Raw genomic sequence first — 21,438 nt, 5'->3', positions numbered from 1 at the left:
TGATGCGCTGCTGCTTCTACGTGTGAAATTTTGCCCTGTTGAGGGGGTCCCTGTTATCGTGACATTCATCAGTGACTTCGACTTTGTGCTCTGTTGCCACCCTGCACCAGTGCAGGCATTCTTTTCGTGACTGTTTTTACATGCTCCTTGCATGTGTTCAGGATGTGATAGTCTTATTGTACCGCAGCTATAAGTTACCAGAGAATTCTCTTTGTAGGGGTGAAGCCGTGACCCACAACAATGTCCACATAACCCATGGCCATGGCTGCAGCAGCACGGCGTGTAATCTGGATGGACATGTCAGGTATGCTTCAAGTGTATGTGTTTAGAAAAGTAGGATCTCCGTATCATTAGTGGATACGTGTATCGACATATTACTTAATGCATCTTGCTAAATAGGCTAAATATTTATGCAACTTTATTCCACTTGCTGCTTTCTTGTGCTTGTAGAAATGATGCACACGTTATCTTGTTCTGCTAAAACTACACCTCGCATGTCCTGACGCTTAATATTTTTCTCGCATCAATCGCTTGGCTGCAAGTCCATTTTGCTTTTGCCTATTACACAGTATGTTTATTTTTTATTTAGGTTTTATTTGATTGGAACTGTTTCCTATGCTCTAGCATATATTTCCCCATTTTCCTTTCTGCTTATGATGAGCACATGTGCTGTTTTTGTCCGTGTAAGAATTCGAAGTGTAGTGTGCCATATATGCCACAGGTCTAAGCACGCAGTGTGCATACCATTGTTTAACATTGACATTTACAATTATGTCTGTCTTGTTCTCACAATAACTGCCACTGACAAATACACATTTGATGAACTCGAATTTCTTGAAATAGGAAAGCCAGTATTCATTGTGCTTCAGTTACTTAAGTAGCGAGGTGTTTTCTGGTAAGCTTTCTATTTTTTCTCTCCCTTTCTTCATATTCTTTTCTTTGCAAGCTGCCTCTATTCATGCTCGTAGGCATTGTAGCAGTTGGGAGTGTGTCTACTGCAGCAATGTCACAGCTAGTTTGCACACACTACAGGATGCGAACAGATACCCATCACTGTTTTTTTGCACTTCTGAGCAACAGCTGTGTCCACTCGGCGAAACTTGTAGTGTGCATTTCAATTTGCAAATAACTTCATGTAACTTTCAGTACAAAATTTAAGCAGCGAGGGAGGGAGACCATGCCGCATGACCTTGGCTAACAACTGACTGTTTAAGTTGATGGAAGGATTAACAAAAATAGCACTGGATGTGCGCTTGTGTTGTGCACCAGTTAATTTGAGAGGGATGGCAGAAGTTGTAATGCAAAGGCATAAAATTATGATCAACGGTGTTTGCATAAAAAAGTAAGTAAATAGGCACAGACTAATTTCTATCTCTTGTAATCTACAAAGTACGCTTTTCTTCATCATCATCATCATCATCATCATCATCATCATCATCATCATCATCAGTCTGGGTACGCTCACTGCAGGGCGTACCCACTGCAGGCCTCTCCCGTATTTCTCCAACAACCCCGGTCATGTACTAATTGCGGCCATGCCGTCGCTGCAACCTTCTTAATCTCATCCGCCCACCTAACTTTCTGCCTCCCCCTGCTACGCTTCCCTTGCCTTGGAATCCAGTCCGTAACCCTTAATGACCATCGGTTATCTTCCCTCCTCATTACATTTCCTGTCCATGCCCATTTATTTTTCTTGATTTCAACTAAGATGTCATTATATCGCGTTTGTTCCCTCACCCAATCTGCTCTTTTCTTATCCCTTAACGTTACACCTATCATTCTTCTTTCCATAGCTCGTTGTGCCGTCCTCAATTTGAGTAGAACCCTTTTCGCAAGCCTCCAGGTTTCTGCCCCGTGGGTGAGTACTGGTAAGACACAGCAATTATACACTTTTCTCTTGAGGGATAATGGCAACCTGCTGTTCATGATCTGAGAATGCCGACCAAACGCACCCCAGCCCATTCTTATTCATCTGATTATTTCCGTCTCATGATCCGGATCCGCAGTGACTACCTGTCCTAAGTAGATGTATTCCCTTACGACTTCCAGTGCCTCGCTGCCTATTGTAAATTGCTGTTCTCTTCCGAGAATGTTAAACATTACTTTAGTTTTCTGTAGATTAATTTTTAGACCCACTCTTCTGCTTTGCCTCTCCAGGTCAGTGAGCATGCATTGCAGTTGGTCCCCTTAGTTACTAAGCAAGGCAATATCATCAGCTAATTACAAGTTACTAAGGTATTCTCCATTAACTTTTATCCCCATTTCTTCCCACTCCAGGTCCCTGAATACCTCCTGTAAACACGCTGTGAATAGCATTGGAGAGATCGTATCTCCCTGCCTGACGCCTTTCTTTATGGAGGACTACGGTGGCTGTGGAGCCGCTATAGATATCTTTCAGTACTTTTATATACGGCTCGTCTACACCCTGATTCCGTAGTGCCTACATGACTGCTGAGGTTTCGACAGAATCAAATGCTTTCTCGTAATCAATGAAAGCTATATATAAGGGTTGGTTATATTCCGCACATTTCTCTATCACCTGATTGATAGTGTGAATATAATCTATTGTTGATTAGCCTTTACGGAATCCTGACTGGTCCTTTGCTTGACAGAAGTCTAAGGTGTCCCTGATTCTATTTGCGACTACCTCAGTAAATAGTTTGTAGGCAACGGACAGTAAGCTGATCGGTGCATAATTTTTCAAGTCTTTGTCGTCCCCTTTCTTATGGATTAGGATTATGTTAGCGTTTTTCGAAGATTCCGGTACGCTCGACGTTATGAGGCATTGCGTATACAGGGTGGCCAGTTTCTCTAGAACAATTTACCCACCATCCTTCAACAAATCTGCTGTTACCTGATCCTCACCAGCTGCCTTCCCCCTTTGCATATCTCCCAAGGCTTTCTTTACTTCTTCTGGCGTTACCTGTAGGATTTCTAATTCCTCTAGACTATTTTCTCTTCCATTGTCGTCGCGGGTGCCACTGGTACTGTATAAATCTCTATAGAACTCGTCAGCCACTTGAACTCTCTCCTCCATATTAGTAATGATATTGCCGGATTTGTCTCTTAACGCATACATCTGATTCTTGCCAATTCCTAGTTTCTTCTTCACTGTTTTTAGGCTTCCCCCGTTCCTGAGAGAATGTTCAATTCTATCCATATTATACTTCCTTATGTCAGCTGTCTTACGCTTGTTGATTAACTTGGAAAGTTCTTCCAGTGCTATTCTAGCTGTAGGGTTAGAGGCTTTCATACATTGGCGTTTCTTGTTCGGATCTTTCGTCTCCTGCGATAGTTTACTGGTATCCTGCTTAACGGAGTTACCACCGACTTCCATTGAACACTCCTTAATGATGCCCACAAGATTGTCGTTCATTGCTTAAACACTAAGGTCCTCTTCCTGAGATAAAGCCGAATACCTGTTCTGTAGTTTGATCTGGAATTCCTCTATTCTCCCTCTTACCGCTAACTCATTGATCGGCTTCTTATGTACCAGTTTCTTCCGTTCCCTTCTCAGGTCTAGGCTAATTAGAGTTCTTACCATCCTGTGGTCACTGCAGCGCACCTTGCCGAGCACGTCAACATCTTGTATGACGCCAGCGTTAGCACAGAGTATGAAGTCTATTTCATTTCTAGTCTCACCGTTCGGGCTCCTCCACGTCCACTTTCGGCTATCCCGCTTGCGGAAGGTATTCATTATCCTCATGTTACTATGTTCCGCTCTCCCCTGATATTCCTAGTGCCTATGCCATATTCCCCAACTGCCTTGTCTCCAGCCTGCTTCTTGCCTACCTTGGCATTAAAGTGGCCCATTAGTATAGTGTATTTAGTTTTCACTCTATTCATCGCCGATTCCACGTCTTCATAGAAGCTTTCGACTTGCTGGTCATCATGACTGGATGTAGGGGCGTACACCTGTACAATCTTCATTTTGTACCTCTTATTAAGTTTCACAACAAGATCTGCCACCCTCTCGTTAATGCTGTAGAATTCCTGTATGTTACCAGCAATATTCTCAATAATCAGGAATCCGACGCCTAGCTCTTTTCTCTCCGCTAAGCCCCGGTAGCACAGGACGTGCCCGCTTTTTAGCACTGTATATGCTTCTTTTGGCCTCCTAACTTCACTGAGCCCTATTACATCCCATTTACTGCCCTCTAATACCTCCAATAGCTCTGCTAGACTCGCCTCACTAGATAACGTTCTCGCGTTAAACGTTGCCAGGTTCATATTCCAATGGCGGCCTGTCCGGAGCCAGTGATTCTTAGCACCCTCGGCTGCGTCGCAGTCTGACCGCCGCCATGGTCAGTTGCTTCACAGCTGCTGGTGACTGAGGGCCGGGGTTTGATTGTGTTGTTCATATAGGAGGTTGTGGCCAAGTACTGCACCAGGGTGGCCAATCCTGCTCAGGTGAGGGAGTGCGTTGCCGGTTCTGGTCACCGGGATCAGGACACACTCCAGGTCTGTTTATGAAATTTTATCACATGCGGATTTTTTTTAATCCGGTGGAAAATTGCCGGCACCGGGATTCGAACCACGGACCTCTTGCACGCGAGGTGGGTGTTCTACCTCTACGCCACCTCTGCACTCTTTTCTTCATGCATTGATAATAGGGGCGGGCTCACACTTATTGTTATTTATGTGGTGTACCTGACTAATTTCTCTTGCCAATTTTCAGCCATGGGTGAAAGCAGATAAACAATCCTAATCCAGCCTGAAGCCCCATTGATAATATGTGTGGCCAAGTCGGACGAGCATACTGGTCTTTTGAGTGAAATATGGTGACCTCATAGGTACTTATTTAGGCACCAGGCAGTCTGCGCTATGTACATTTGACCACATGTGAAAGGAATACAGTAATGTGCCTCTGACATGTACTAGACAAATTTGGTGCTACCTTTCACCAAGAAAGTCTAACTTGCCTCCTTGCCTTTCTCAGTTCAATTTTCAATTCAATCAGTCCATGTAACTTTTCAGGACAAAATTTACGCAGCGAGGGAAGGGAGACCATACAAAATGACTGATGTGCATATGCTGTCTGTTTATTTTTCCTGGAAATATGTGTGCATTGCAGTCCACAAGTTAATTGACAAAGGCACCCAGGCATTGGATACTTGTTATGTAAATATAACCAAAATTTGTCTCGTATCTGTCAGGGATAGTGTAGGTTATTTTTTTGATCACGTGCATATTTGGTCCAATGTACATCGCGCACGCTGACTGGCCGGTGCCTCAGCATGCGCCTAGGAGAGCACCATAATTCACTAAAAGGACGAGTGTGCTCGTCACATTTGATCATGCATTGACACGACAAGCTGTGCACTGGATTTATATTGTTGATCTGTTTCGTTCGCCTATGGCAACCGATTGATACAACAAAATCACTGAGGAATACCACATCCAAAAATGGGACGTGTGTCAGTCAACGCTCATTATGATTGCATGACAAAGAGGAATACTCTCTAACGACGAGGGGTAGTAACCACCATGCTTATTTATTAAATTCTTTTTCTGCAAGCTTGTTTATCATGCTTCTACGCATTTGTTTTTCAACTTGTGCCCTTCCTCTGAAAGCAGCACTCGGGTGTACATGATAAAAAACCCCAGACATGGTGTGGTGTATTTCTTCATTGCGATATATGCCACCATACAGGAGGCCAACACAGGAATGGCATAGTAGGCTTGGAATGTATGAGAACCATGCCGGTAGCTGATGCAAATATTCTACAACGACTGGTACTTGGATGTCTCTGGGATACTTTGGGTTGTCCGTACACAAACACTCATAGGCTCATTTCCATGCCAAGTATTTAGTGAGATTTTCTACTTCAGGCTAACAATCCGCAGATACTGCTGTCCTTTGTCAAGTGGAAACCGATATGGCTGAAGTAGTTCACGACATGTACACAAACCCCAGCTGATCCACATTGCACATATTGTACAATCAAGAGCAATTTCTGCTTACTGTAGTTACTGCTGCACCCAAAGGCCACACAGTGGTTCCTCAACAACTTTGTGTGAACCGACACCACAAATGTTTCGCCAGAACTAGCTATAACATCTCCAGATCATTCTGCAGCAAGGGATACAACGTGTATTTCTGTGGTTGATTGCCAAGCTTTGTTATTTTTAGTCCTTTCTACCATGCAGGGTACACGTGCACTCACTTCAAGATGACGACACTCCACCTCAAGAACAGCCTCTTTCGTTCGTTGAGTAATATTTCTTTCGTTGAGTAATGTCTAGCATGCAGCATATGTAGGGCCCATGTACATCTTGCCAAAGTCCTGCATCTTCGCTGGACATACATACATGCATACAGGCTGCATATATCAAGCACCAACGACAGTCATGCACAGGTAACATCTTTAAGTAAGGTCTGACTGCCATTGGGACACATGAGAAAATGTTACCACACGTGGTGGCCAATTTCGTTATAGGAGTGCTATGAGCACCAGCAGTCTAATGCATAAGCTCATGAGAGATTCATTAGGAAGACATGGGAAAGCCGCAAGAAAACTGCTTGGGAGCTCACATTAGTAGGACAATTCATCCTCACAAAAAAACACTCATCAAGAATTCTGCAGAAAGACGGTGGCCAATGTGTTTTACAATGACTTTAGTAATACATCAAAAAATTCCAAAGAAACTCATCAGAAAGCCTAATGGCTGTGATGTCAAAACTCATCAGACTTTCATGCGAAACTCATCCAATATTTTCTTAAGTGAGAAATCACTTGGGAGATTGTCACACAACTTTATTTTCACCATTTTTTACATTGCTAGTCAGTGTCATTTGCATAAATACACAAGAAATCGACTTCATCTTATCAGTTTCAATTGGGGAAATGTCGATTTCAGCACTATTAGATCACAGCTGCATTCCCCATGCATCAAGATGTTATGTATACTGCTTCGCAATGGTCCCGCTGTCCAACGTACACGTGCTTGAATCGGTCCCTTAAATACTCAGCGTATGAATCTACGTAAGTACAGAACCATATTTAGTATAAAGATGCTGCAAAGAAAGGAAAATGAAAGGCATCACAATACGCCAGCTGCCTTAAATTGCATAGTCAAATACACATATGTCCGGCGACCAGGAAGAGCTGCAGTGCAGAGAAAGAGGTCACTGTTTGGTACTAAAAGCATGCGAGCGAAGTCGAAAGTACAGCAATACAGCATCGATGTTGCAGCGATAATTTGGCGTAAGTAACGAGCAATGTACAACAAATATCCATGTCCTCGCCGCTGTATGTCCTATTATAATACGTCATACTTAATTAGGCACAGCAATCTATTTCCAGTCTAAAAATTTCAGCGCTAACTTTACAATTTTTCGCACATTGACTGTAAAGACTTTTTTGTGTAAGTATTCATAAAGTCATTTATCTTCCTGAGAAGCTTCAGCCTTTTATACTGGCCAGTGTATTGCACTTTTGCGCAAGCGCTGTCGTCCATATCTGCGTCGATGTCGTACACAGCGATGCCGTAGTCGGTGTCGAGGTTCTCTGCTCTAAGGGCGCACATCTGCACAAATAAAAAGTGGACAAAGAAGACATTTTAAGTTTTCCTTAATATCCACGCTTTGTTTTAGCGCACTCAAAGCTTCTTTTTTGGCATTATGCACGAATAGTTTCGTCTCTAGTTAACTGACAGCGCCGCCGGTGTGGACGCCGGATTATCTGCGACATGTGGCCTTTAACACCGCCGAGTTAAAACGTCCCTTGATGTGCGAATCTCTAATGATACCACGGGTACTTGTCTACAAACTTGGAGCGCCCGATAACATGACCACTTGTGAATGAAAAACGATTCGAATCGGTAAATGTAGATGAAACAGGAATTCAGGTAACCATTTTCAGTTTGTGCAAGGTGGGCGGAAATTTAATTCAATATTACAGCTCGGCGGTATTGTTTCCATACTCCGCGATATTACGCATAATCTCTCGTAATGGTCCTTCTCTTCAACGCACGAATACCACGAGAGCGTAGACAATTTACCGGTAATTAAGATTTGCCCTGCAACATTCGAGCACCTCAAGTTGCGGTCAGATAAAATTTCGATGTGCATCCTCGAGTTGTGTAAATAGATTTTTCTAGATAACGCAGGAAACGTCTGAAAGAGCCAAGAGCCTTGAGAACTTGTCTAGAACAAACGATCCCGATGTTCAAATTATAATCCGTACTTTTCATCTAGACGTAAACAACGACGTTTTGTTAGCAGTGTGTACGTCCTGACCTTAGCCTTAGCCTCATGTATATTTATTTATTTATTTATTTATTTCATACATGCTGCTAGCCTCCATTTAGAGGCTGTTGCAGAACATGGGAAAATACATTACATCAAAATAAGAATGACAAACTTATACGCTTGTTAGTATTGTAGTTTACAAGAAACCGTATTTCAGTAATACAATAAAAGGGTGTGACCTTCCTGAGTCAGCCCTTAAAGGTTAATGAACAGAAATACAGAAGCATGAGATAAACAACAAGAAAGTACATTCAAACGAATTAGAGACAAAATGCGGTGTCTGCAGGCGATACTGGTAAATCAAGATACGTACTCATAGACATTTTTCCAGCATAGGAAGGAAATCATCAGGTGGGCAAATTTTAATATCACTAGGTAATGAATTCCAGTCTCTGATTGTCTGGGGAAAGAAAGAATACCTGAATGTGTCTGTGTGGAACCTGTATTCAATTAAATGTTTAAGATGTTTAGTTCTTGTGTTTCGCTGTTCAGTGAAAGATACATATGCACCACTGTTTAATTTGTAGCCCCCGTTAATGAGGTGGAAGAGAAACTTGAGGCGTAAGAGTTTCGCACGCTTCTAAATAGTCGGGAGGCAAGCTTTATCAAGGAGTTCTGTCGGAGAATCATTACGGGTGTACCTATTCTAAATGAATCTGATGACTTTTCACTGTATAGCTTCTAGGCGTTTTATGCATTGTTTGGTATGGGCGAACCAGCAGTTAATACCATATTCTAGTATAGGACGAACGAATGAGGTGTAGGCTAGCATCTTAGCGTCTGATGAGGCAGTTTTTAAAGATCGTTTAAGTGAACAAAGTGTTGTAAATGCCTTAGAAGATATGTGTGACACATGTTTGTCCCATTTCATATCAGATGATAGGACAATGCCCAAATATTTATAATCATCGATTACTTTTAGTTTTTGCTGTTCGATCGTGTAGGTGAATTCTAGTGGGGTTCTTTTTCGGCTTACTCTCATAAAAACAGTCTTGTCTAAATTAATCTTCATTTGGCATGCCTGGCACCAATTTGCTACTTGCGCAAGCTCATGATTTAGTGTTACTTGATCATTATGATTCCTTATCTCCCTATATATAATGCAATCATCTGCAAACATGAGCATTGTTGATTTCATGTTATCTGCCATGTCATTGATGTGTAGCAAAAAAGAATTGGCGCTAAGACTGTTCCTTGTGCTACTCCGCATGACACATCTACCCAATCAGATTGCTGACTTTCAATTTCTACGTACTGTTGTCGACGTGTATGATAAGCTTTTATGCAGTTTATTATGTTGCCAGATCCGAGAATGTGTTGAAGTTTGCCCAGGAGTTTAGGATAGGATACCCGGTCGAAGGCCTTCGATAGATCTAAAAATATTATGTCAGTCTGCCCGCGGTTAATAATTGTTAGAGCGAGACCATGCACAGTTTGTGTCAGTTGCGTAACAGTAGACAGTCCTTTTCTGAAACCATTTTGGTTGTTGCTAAGCAAGTTATTGTCGTTATATGTCGTTCTATAAGTGTTTTCACAAATTTTTTATGGGATATAGTTGGGTGAAATGGAGCTAACGTATTCCGCGGATTGACGCCGTCTATATTAGCTTGGGATGAAGGAAAGATGTCTCCTTTATGGCTATCATGACGCACTGGACTATTTACTTGGTTCCATTTATTTAGGTGCAATCGAAATGCATCCTGGGCACTCGCGAATTTCGCTGGACTTAAAAGTACAATAAGAAAACAGCTGTCGCGAACCGAGAGGTTGCCGCGGAGCGCCAGGACCCGAATGGCCGCGTAGCAGGCTCTTAATGCGCGCTCATAGTCCGAGGTTATCGGCACGCGGACGGAGCATCGCTCGACGCCGGGCGCATTGAGTGCGTTGGCCGTGGCCGGTGACGTTGCCTGCGCCAGTGCGTCGAAGCATCGGTCTTTTGTTCTCGCCAACATGACGTAACGTGTGCCTGCGCTCATGCTGAGTCAGGCTATATTTAACCCTTAAATTAGAACGGACTAGCGCGTGCTGCACCTGTGCCGCGAGCACGCTCCGCCCAGCTTCATTTTCGTCATCTTTTGCCACGCCCCCCAAAAGCGCGACAACAAGCGTCCGCGCGTAGCGGCATCAATGGGCGCTAATAATACAGCATTCGTTCCTCCCGACAAATTTCAGCGGCTCCACTTAAGAACGTCTCTGCCAAATATTCAAGCGCGGCCAAGCACTGAATCCTGTCCTTCCAGTGGTTCACACTTGTACACATGCTCGTGTTAGTTGGATGACGTAATTGATCTCCTTCCGTCTGAAAACCAGCTTCACCGATTTTCGGCTGCCCTTGCTGTGCGTTCTGCGCAGCAAGGACAGCCGGTGCGCATTCTGAAGTCACACGCTTCAAAATGTACTTTCGGTCCACATCATATTGACGTGTGTACTTTATGTTTTTACAATGACCGCTTTCCACGAGCTATGAAATGCTTAACGCTATCCGCTCAGCGCATGATGCCTCTGCAATATTTGTAACTCACGTGAACACTATCTTTTAAGTTTTTTGAACGTCGTATTAACGGATTCAACGTCTCAAACAGATGTTTGACGAAACTCGACGCATAAAAAACGTCGGAAGCAGGACAGCTTAAAGAGAAGGGGTGAATGCGTTTCGAAAACATTTTCTTAAGACTGGCCGTATCTGTTCAGTTAGCTCGCTAAGTTTTCGACGGCGCCGTTCTTGGCGGGAGACTTCTCCATTGATCCAGCGGTGCTAGTCGTGTCAATTGCTGCTGCATTCGCCCTGCATCAGCAAGGGCTCGGCCGCAAAAGGAGCCTTTTGTGGTGTTGACCTCACGTCAGAATAGACGAACGATAGCAAATGAAGCTGACACCACAGCAGACCGCGAAGAAATCGTGCGCGAGTGCGGTAACATTGATGCCGATCTTTCTTGACGAGGAGTACGGCTACACATCGGCTTCGCAGGTGCGCTGCCAGTCTGTAGACCACGCGGGGGTTAGTGCTGATTTTGACAGCGCATCCTCTATTTCAGTAGCCTTCACTTTTTCATAAACTGTATCATCATTCGATTGTTTTTGACGATTTCTTCCCGTCCCGTGCAGTAATATTTTTTTGGCGTGGCCACAGGCGCAAATGTGAAATGACCGATATATTACTCTCATCTCTTTAGAAATTCATTCACACCCCTCAGAATCGTCGAATGGAACGACTTGCCATCGCACGAAGCTACTGAAGGATAGGCAGCAAAATTCAAGAAGCCGCTAGACACTGAACGCAGAGCCCGACCTAACTACTTTTTACAGGTTGTGTTTTCAGTTACTTAAACAATGATATTTATTTTACCGACGGCATGTTAATGTTTCTCCTGTTTTGTTTTGTAAGCTATTATATGCAGTGTTTTTATAAAAGCTTTTTTTCTATATTAAGCATAAATAAAGGCATCAAGTTAAAGAGCGAGCATCACTTTCGATGAAACCGAAAAAAATACATCGGTGCAGCCATCGCTAGGAATGGTGCTCTGAAGAAACGGTGGCAGTGAATTACACTGTGAGCACCGCGTATACAAAAACAGTGAGCAGAAACCACCGTCGATGAATGTTAACTACACGCGAATAGCCCGAACCAGCGAGCGCAACAATATAACGGGAGCGAGCGAAATATAGTTGGCGAGAGAGCAAGAGAACATGTATACAAACGTCTTCTTTGCCTAGTAGGCAAAGAATAGCCTAGTAGGCTATTCCCTATAATATTCGTGGGACTCCACCGTACGGGCTCGGCACGCTGGGGCGCATAGCTTTGCGTGATCATGCACGGTCAGACGCGCCGATCATCCAACCACAATGATGCAGCATCACTGCATTAATGCAGATCACTGCTCTTATTTGAGACAGAGTGGCATATCGAGCAAGAGAGCCAGCGCATGAGACGTTCATTTGAGGGATAGCCAGCCGTTTCCGCGCACGCGCCAGTAAAAGTGAGCGCGAGAGAGAAAATCGGGGGGGTTTTTGCTGCTTGAATACATGACTCCGCCTAGGCACTACGGAGTAGGTTTCTTAGCGCGTGTTGTAGGCGTTTGTCCCTAGGCGTGCCAACATTGCGAAGTTGGGTCGAGTTTACGCTCGAACGCTGGCTGCTGGCGCAGTAGAATAGGTGAGGCAGCGGGCAATGACGCCCGATTGGGTGACCGATGGGTCAGACAGACTGCCTCGCAGCTGCGGCGCTCGTGCTAAGTCAGTCGTGGCGGATAATAGCTTTGTTGCGCTTTACGGCAATGCACCTTCCAAATAGCATCAAGGATATTTCTGAGGGAGCAGTAGCAACCGTAATGAAGCCCGGGCCACATATACAGAAATTTTTGAAGGTAGAGCGCCTTAGTAACCGCGGTTGGATGCAAGTGGCTCAAACGCCACCGGTTACAATGACTGACTCAGCACCAGCACCGCAGGCGCGAGAAAGTTTTTCGTCTTACCTGCAGAGGCAAAGTTCTGACTGGTGTTGCAGAAGTCGCAGGGCACGGAAGTGCTGAAATCAGCATCACCAGTTCGCGGTTGTACGTAAATATATTTATGAAACCGTATTTTTTACAAATTGAAACAACGCGTCATTATTTCGCAATATTGGTGGGGCCTCCAGGACACCAAAGCGGCAACGGCGAAAACAAAGCTAGAACTCGGACTGGTGCCAGGGATGTATAAGATCGACTGTCCGCTATTGTAGACAGTCAATTTTTTATGCTAATACCCTTTGGCCCGCTTCGGTCTCCGCAACCCCTACCCACGGGCCGCCCTGCTTCCAGCTTTGATTCCCCACTACCCTTTGGGTGCCCTTTAGATATCTGGGCCACCTCCTTTATTATAACCGCAGATAGTCTCCTGAGGCCTCCGTTTGCCGGTTACATGTTCCCTCCTGGTGCAGGGCTTGTAATAAATCCAACTTATTGTCGCGACGAAAAAAGCGACCCGTGACTTATACAACACCAGTCAGAGCGTTGCCCGTTAAATTATGGGGTTTTAGGTGCCAAGAGCACTTTCTGATTATGAGGCATGCCGTAGGGAAGGACTCCGGAAATTCTGACACCTGGGGTTCTTTAACGTGCACCTAAAGCTAGGTACACGGGTGTTTTAGCATTTCGCTCGAATCGGAATGCGGCCGCCATGGCCGCGATTCGATCCCGCAGTCTCGGGCTCAGCAGCCCAACACCGTAGCCACCGAGCAACCACGGAGGGTGAACTTACCCCTTCAGACACAGAGATCACCAAATGGGGCGCCTGCGCCCAATGCCTGACCGCGCGGGCAGCCAGCGGCACAGCGCTGCAAATTTGAGCGCACTCCGCAATACCAACATGTCTAGGGGACAAACGCATGAAACACGGGCTAAGAACCCTCTAGCTCGACCGGCGGCGCATGAGAGGAGGGTCGCCAACCTGCCTGACTGGTCCGGTAACGTGGTAGACGCGCCCAGGCACACCATAATTAGAATGCGACGTTGAATGTCAGCAAAAGGGTTCCTATCCAATCCTCCTCGTACCGGAAGTTCGGAATGGCCGGTGAACTCAATTCGCTGGCAATGAGGCACGCTTATGGAATATGTAGTGTACTGGTGATCAGCGTTCTGTGACAAATTTCTGGATCCCGGGCACTGGAGAACGCATGTAAACGAAACAACATAGCACTGCACCACGTGTAAGTGCAGGTTCTTCACCGCTGACTCGCCAGGCTATTACTATGTCAAAATCAACCCTGGTTTTTTCTTCTTTTCCTATTTCTGATGAAGCAGTTCCAACCACCTTTCTAAACAGCCTTTCATCTTTCCCCGAATGCCGACAAGGCCAGAGTGATATTGTCGCTGCAGAAGAAACGGGAGAAAGTTAAAGAATAATAAAGACGACTCTTATAACTATATACAAGCAAGGTTTGAAACTACAAGTTTGAATTCCAGCTGCTAATAACACTTCCTACCTCGTAAGTCGTAGGAAGCAAGGTAATGCGTCGGCTTAGCGAAACAACCAGCTCAAACCATCCGCGTTCCTATTTAACTTGCCCATTTTGTAACAGACGTTGAAGTTATATACCAGAAGTATTAGACTCCATCTGAGCAAGCGTCCGTTCTTACGGGACATGTGTCTGAGCCAGGTCATAGGACAGTGGTTGGTCTCGAAAGTGAATTTCACTCCGTACAGATAAAAATATGATCTCTGGATCGCCCAAACTAAGCAGGAGCATTATTTTCCTCACTGCACGTTAATTTTCGGCTAGCATACTGTACCGGATGCTCCTCCGCCTCTCCGCCCACTTGGCTGAGGACGACTCCCAACCTCCTGTCACTAACGTACCACTACACGATAAATTCCTTACAATAATCGGGGGTCCGAAGCACTGGTACTGAGCTCAGAACCTCTTTCAGGTGCTCAAATGCGCTTTCTTTGGCCTCACCCCATCGAATTTTTCGGGCGCTCCCTTTCGAAGGGTGTCCGTCAGGGGGCTTGCTACCTGTGACAAATTTGGAACGTACCACTGGTAATACCAGAAGAGCGTCAGAAAGGCTTTCACGCCAGTCTTAGTTCGCGGTTCAGGAAAGTTATTGATATGTCCTATTTTTAGTTTGGAGGGCCGCCGCGTTTCTTATTCTAGGGCATGCCCTTGGTAGGTAACTTGCGAACACCCGAAGTTCCACTTTTCGGCCTTTACCGTGACACCCGCATTTTGTAGAAGTGCCACCGCCTTCCTTAAGTGCTCCATGTGACGGTTCGAGCTGTTAGGAAAGATGGCCACATCATCTAAGTATGGGATTGAGTACTGTTGTAGGTATTTCAGAACAATATCCATCAGCTTAGAAAATCTAAATGGTTCGTTCTTAAGCCTGACACTTAACATTAGTGGTGGAAATGTGGCAAGCGGGGAAGTGAATGCTGCATAACGACTTGAGCATTCTGACATGGACCCCTCGTAGTACCCCCTAACTAAGTAAGTTGTTTAAATGTACTGGGCTCCGCCCAGCCATTCAACTCGGTCTTCTATGTTAGGTATAGGGTAAAGTTGGTCCCTTGTAAGCGCATTCAATTTCCTATAGTCCACACATGGGTGTCGCTCTTTCCTACTCGCCTCTACGTGTATCATCGGGTAAGTGCAATCACTGTATGCTGGCTCAATGATTCTCAAGACAAGCATTCGCTTGATCTCTAGTTCCATTATTTCTCGCGGACGAGGTGAGACCCGGTACGGTTTGGATTGGACGGGCTCGCCTTATGTCAACTCAATCTCATGAGTAATGAGCGTCGTTCTGCGCGGCCGGCTACTGAAGCGCTGGCGAAATTCCTAAAAAGTTTCCGGAGGTCGCTTACTTGATCGGCCTCGAGAGCCAGTCGGTTTACAGACAGCTTCAGGTTGTCCTCTATGGAGCGTTCCGCATCCGTCACTGTCACTAAATCTGGAAGTTCGACCGCTACTGCTTCAGACGCGTTTACCGCTATGTTCACCACCTTTTCCCTTCCACAATAAGGTTTCATTAAATTGCAGGGGTAAATTATTTCTTTATTTCATTTTTGTGGGAACTTCTAGGGTGTAGTTAGTCTCCGATATCTTCTGGGTAAACTTTACGGGACCATCCCACGGTGCCTCAAGCTTCTTTTTTCGAGAAGGCCTTAGGAAGATGACCCAGTCGCCTACCTTAGGTGTTCGCCTCCGCATTTGTCATAGTACGCCTTCGCGGTTTCGTGGGCCACTTATAGGTTCCTTTCAACAAGTTCTCGCAAGACACTTAAGTGATCCAGTAATTTTAAAACGTAACTAACGACCGTCTGGCTTTCACCTGTTCCTTCCCACATTCCTATAACATACTGAGGTGGGAACGGATCGTCCGACAGTACACCAGCTCTGTAGGAATAAACCCCTTTGCCTTATGTGGGACCATTCTAAACACGAGCAGGGCTTCTGATAAACAGACCTCCCAATCTGTTTTCTGTTCATGCGACAATGCCCGTAACAGTCTCCTAAGCACCGAGTACATATTCTCAGCGTTGTTTAATTGTGGATGGTACACGGAACAGTGTATCAGCCGCACACCACACCTTTCTAGGAACGTCGTGGTTAAAGCACTTGTAAATGCCCTCCGCTGGTCAACCTGAATCTGCAGGAAAAGCGATTCGCGCAAACACGGAAAGCAAAGCAATGACTATCTCGGTGGAGCTCAGTTCCTTCAAAAGAATCGCATCAGGAAACTTTGTCATGGGACAGAGCATGGTCAAAAGATACTTGCACCCTGATCGGCTCGGCGGCAAAGGCGTTCACCAGCCGACGGAATGGCTCCGTGATTAAGGGAACGAACTTTAAAGGTGACTTGCGTTTATCTCTCGGCTTCCAAACTCGCTGACACGCGTTACAGGACCTTACATAATTTTCCACATCCTTAAAGCATCCTGGTCAGCAATATTTTAACAGGAGCCTCTCCTACGTTCGTTGATTCCTAGATGGCCCGGCCAGCCATTTCCGTGACACAAAGTCAGGAGATCCGCATGATACCTCACTGGAACAATTAACTGATCGAGGATACGGCCCCTACGATCACGGCAGCCCTCTCTTTTCGTTGATGGTACCATTGCGCCTACCTATGCCCTCTTTCGCGTCGTAGTGTAAACGTGTCAGAGTCTGGTCCCTCTGTTGTTTCGCGCTGAGCGACTCCCTGTCCACCTGGAGAAGCCTGTCAAAGCCCACCGAGGCAGGTGAAAGTGCAGAGCTGCTCTCCCTTTCTGTTACTTCCACTGACGACGTTTCTTCGCTACGCGGGTTTTCTACAGGGACCATTTGAATTGGCACCTCTGCTGTCACACTGTTTTCTTTTTCAACCGTTGACCGAGGTTTTACTAGGGAATGCGCTTCCTCGCCTTCCGCCACCCCTGCGCTGGGCTCCTCGGTCAGCTGCGCGGCGAATTGGCGTGCTCGCCAGGGGGCAAATGCTTCCACCCTTCCTTCTCCGAACTCCTGACCACTCTACCGTAACAAACGCTCCGAATGGAGCATTTATTAATGGAGTGTTGATGCAGAACTGCCAGTTATCTTTTTAGAGCGCAGCTCTTAGGCGCCCGATCCTGTTTTGAGCGTCGGCCGCCCTAGGCATTACAGAGCGAACGAACACAGTGAAGAATGAAAGAGCGATCGCGGAGCGCAGGGGGGATCGAATACGGTAATAACAAGGACGTCCGAGGAAGAAAGCGGAAGAGGAAAGTGTAGAGGAACAATGACGCGAGAACCTTAGGAGGAAGGCATGGCGAACCCATGAGAAGAAAGGTGTAGGGCTGCGCAAGACGTGTTCAGCCGCGAAGAGCGCAACGAGATGGCGCCTCAGCAGAGCGCGTCGTCGGTTGCGCAGGGCCGGGATTGTGAGTGAATTCTTTTCTCGCCAGAACCACATGAACTCGTAGATGGTTCGATGATATTGTGAGTGAAGATAAAGCAGACATGCAGTGGTGATTGGTGTGTCCACATTTTAAATGCTTAGCCGGGGCCGCTCAATTAGACGGAAGCCTGATTCCGTGGATTGCGCTGCTGGCCCACCGTCAGCGCTCTCTCATCAGCGTCAGCGTCGTCTTTTGTGACCGCACCATTCTGGCTCGTAGTAGTGCGCTACCGGGACCTGATTTAGCGAGGAAGCCGTGAATTGCACGAATGGCAAAGCGCGGAAGGTGGTGGTGCGAAACGCATACGGCGAGTAACACTGGCCTGAACGGGATAGTACGTGATTGCAGAAGTGCCTAAAGCTTCAGTGTCTAAGTAGGCAGCCTTCAGAACATTCACGGCGACCGTACGTTCCCAGCAGTTGATGAGCAACAGAAAACTTTAGGTGCACGCTTGAGTGCATTGGACGGACCATCGTACTGGGGCCGGGGGTGCCCGGCGTCGGGGCGCACACAGCCATGCGTGCAGTTCTCAAGGTCATGGTTGACGTAAGGCACGCATAGAATAATGTTGTTGTTAAGGGGTTACAACAGTACGCATGGCGCTGCGTAGACGGTAGGTGTAGTAGGGAACGTCAGCAGGCACAGTGGGCGAGTCGTCGAAGAATTCGCCAGGGACTTGCACAGTGGTGCCAAACATACGTTCGGCGGTGCTGGTGGCAGAGGTACTGCGAATAGCGGTGCGGATGCCAAGCATAACGAAAGGAAGGAGGTCAATCCGTGATGAAAGTAAAGTCAAAGCCATTAAGTGATGCCCTCATTTGGAGGTGGAAACGATTGATGATCTTATTGGATATCGAGTGGTAAGAAGTAGTCTTGATGTGATTGGCACCGAGTAGCCGAGATATATTGGCAAACTAGGTTGAGTCGAATTGATGACAAGGTTAGGTCATAATGGTGGAAAGGGCACCATAGCAGCTAATCCAGTCTGATGAGTGCTGGGTATATCGCATCCGCCGTCGTATTTAGGAGGGGCATCACTTCCGGCCGCCTGGTGATCCTGTCAATGCAGGTTTTCAGGTAGGGATGGTTGCCAGAGGAAGGAAGGGGGCCAACAATATCGACATGTAGATGTCTGAAGCAGGGCGTCCGGGGACGCGAATAGGCCCAGAGGAGTCGCAGTGAGGCGAAGCACTTTAGCCTGATGGAAGCAAGGCACGTGCGGGGCCAGCGACGATCGTCTACGTTGACTCTGGGCCACATATAACGAAAAGTGACGAGTGGCTGTACTGCGCGAACGCACGCATGAGCCAAAGAACGGAGTAAATCAAAGACGGACCACCGGTACGGGCAAAGCACGTAAGGACGAGGACCTCCGGTGGACGTATCGCATACGAGGGAAACAACGCAGTGAGGAAGCAGCATATCTTCAAACATCAGAGAGGTACCGCTGGAGCAGCTGGAGATCAGCGTTGACACTTTGAGTGGTAGCCATGGCGGTGAAGTCGATGGCCGGTCGGCCGTGGTCAGTTGCATAGATTGCGGCGCAAGAAAGTGCTTCGGCAACGCCGTTGGATTTTCCTCTGACGCGACGAACGCTGCTGGTGTATTTAGAAATTGAAGTGAGCTGTCTGGAGCGTAGAAGGCACTGCTGGACGCTATGGCGGAAATCAGTGGTTGATGGTCGGTAAAGACATTAAAGGAGCGTCCCTCGATAAAATGTCGAAAGGGCTTCACAGCCATACAGAGGGCGAGCAGTCCTTTGCCGAAAATGCTGTAGCGGTGCTTGGGAGGCGCAAGCTTCTTGGAGATGGCGAGAGGCTGTGAAGCACCAGCACCGAGCTACTTCAAGACTACGCCGACAGCAGTGATGGGTATCCCTGACATACCAGATGTTGAGGCATCGCACTTGGGGTAGACGAGAACAGTCGCGCCGGCAATGGATTTTTTCATGCCTCTACACACACGCTCAGGGGTGTCGTTCAAGGGCACGGGAATATTTGGTTTCCTTAGGCCCGAGAGAAGGTCGTGTAGAAGAGGCTGCAGTATAACTGGCGCAGCGAGGAATGAAGCCGCAGTAATAGTTGAAGAAATGCGCGCAGTTATCTGGTGGTGGATGGCTGAGCAAACTCATGGGTGACTGTTACGCCAGCCAGGAGAAGACGAACGCCATGTGCGTAGACGTGATGGCGAACGAAATCCATCTCTGTAACACCGCACATGCACTACCGACCGTTAACGAAAAGACCCAACTTGCTGAGCCTTGTGAGCGCTTGACGTAGACAGAGCTTGTGAGCTTCAGCGATGGTGCTCTAGACGAGGATGCCGTCAAAATACGCAAAGCAGCACGCGAAGCCGCGTGATACGTGGTCGAGGAAATGCTGAAAAGTCTTGGCCGAATTACGAAGATCGAAAGGCACGTGCACGTATTTGAACAAGCAAAAGGGTGTTGTAAGGACGTTCTTGATAATATCTATGGGTTCCACAGCAATCTGCTGGTAGGCTTTCACGAAGTCAATCTTGCTAACAATTTCGAGGATGCATAAGCTTCACCTTTAGGAGCGGAACGCCATATCATTCAAAGATACCTGACTGCTTCTCAAGCTTCACGAAAGCTTCAGCATATGTAAGGGTAAGGTTTACCGGAAAATGCCCGTGGCGAGCGCTGTGTACGAAGGCCGGATTTCTGGTAGAAACGCAGTCTTTTTCGTGCGCCGCGATGCGGTAGACGTGAGCGCCGTCTGCAAGTTTTTCGATGAAGCGGGCGCGCTGCTAGGTGGACTGAGAGATATTCAGGCACCAGGGCGTGTGAATGGAGGACGCCACCGGTGGTTTATGAATTCTGGAAACACTAGATAATGGGTTTGTTTGAGTTTTCGCGTAATAAACTTATGTTGTCTCGTACAGTCAAATTACAATCCAATAGCTATCGTGTCTGTAAGTCATTATTTACAATTTTTCTACGTATTCGGCTTGAGAAATTCAATTAGTTCACAAAATTCTTTGCGTAACATGAATGGTCTGGGTACGCGTGGTTCGAAAATCTATTTGCCGAAGCGACCTCCAACCCCGACACAATATTTTCTGTGACACGGGCTCCTTAACGCTTTCGCGTTAAAATGGCGCAGCCATGCAGTGCCGACGTAAAATCCTGATTGGGTATGGTTCCGGGATAGTGACCTAGTTGGTAGCACGTCAATCGCCGCAGAGACGCCAGTCACTGTTCTTCTTAGGCCCTATATGGAGTTGCGAGGTACAAGGACTGTTGGATGAAGAAATGAAGCCAAGATCAAGCACTTGTCCATATTCCTCTTTGGAAACAGATAGAGGAACTGGTGCAAGGTGACGAGCCCGAACACACGTGGGGAGGGTCCGTCATAACGATATGTGCCACGCTGTGAACGACCTAGGACAAAGGAGGAGGGAGTTGGAAGACGTTCAGAAATTCGTCAAGGACAGCTAGCTGACCAAGGGTCAGGGACGGCCATATGCGCCTGGAGATGCCCTAGCTGTCCATCGGTACGGTATACTCCTTGGACGGTTAAGCGCGTCTGCGAGTCAACACACGTCAACGACAAGCTTGTAGTACCAGAAAAAGTCGGCTCCGATGAGTGGCTGGCTTACGGCCGCGGTGACAAAGATACTGGCCGATGTCAAGAGTCAAGGACTTTTGTCCGTAGCTACGGATAGTCGATCGCGGTGGGAAGAGGTGAGGCGGGAAGATGGCGGCGCTCAGCCAACGCAGGAGGATACGGAATACTAGGCGCCAGTGCTCACGAGATAGCGTAGTT

At 46.7% G+C, this 21,438-nt stretch overlaps 1 protein-coding gene across 1 annotated transcript in view; it reads right to left on the bottom strand.

Moving 5' to 3' along the window:
• Positions 1 to 7,285: 7,285 nt before the first annotated feature.
• The window catches only part of LOC139052965 (uncharacterized), a 116,365-nt gene continuing 102,212 nt past the window's right edge, over positions 7,286 to 21,438 (bottom strand). Inside the window, exon 6 of the mRNA XM_070530110.1 lies at positions 7,286 to 7,530. Within this exon, the coding sequence (XP_070386211.1) occupies positions 7,330 to 7,530 (201 nt within the window). The 3' untranslated portion in view covers positions 7,286 to 7,329. The remainder of the gene's footprint in view (positions 7,531 to 21,438) is intronic.

Source organism: Dermacentor albipictus, unplaced genomic scaffold (assembly GCF_038994185.2).
Source record: "Dermacentor albipictus isolate Rhodes 1998 colony unplaced genomic scaffold, USDA_Dalb.pri_finalv2 scaffold_47, whole genome shotgun sequence".
Lineage (NCBI taxonomy): Eukaryota > Metazoa > Arthropoda > Arachnida > Ixodida > Ixodidae > Dermacentor > Dermacentor albipictus.
Note: the sequence above shows the minus strand (reverse complement) of the source record. Positions and strands in the feature narration are given on the sequence as shown.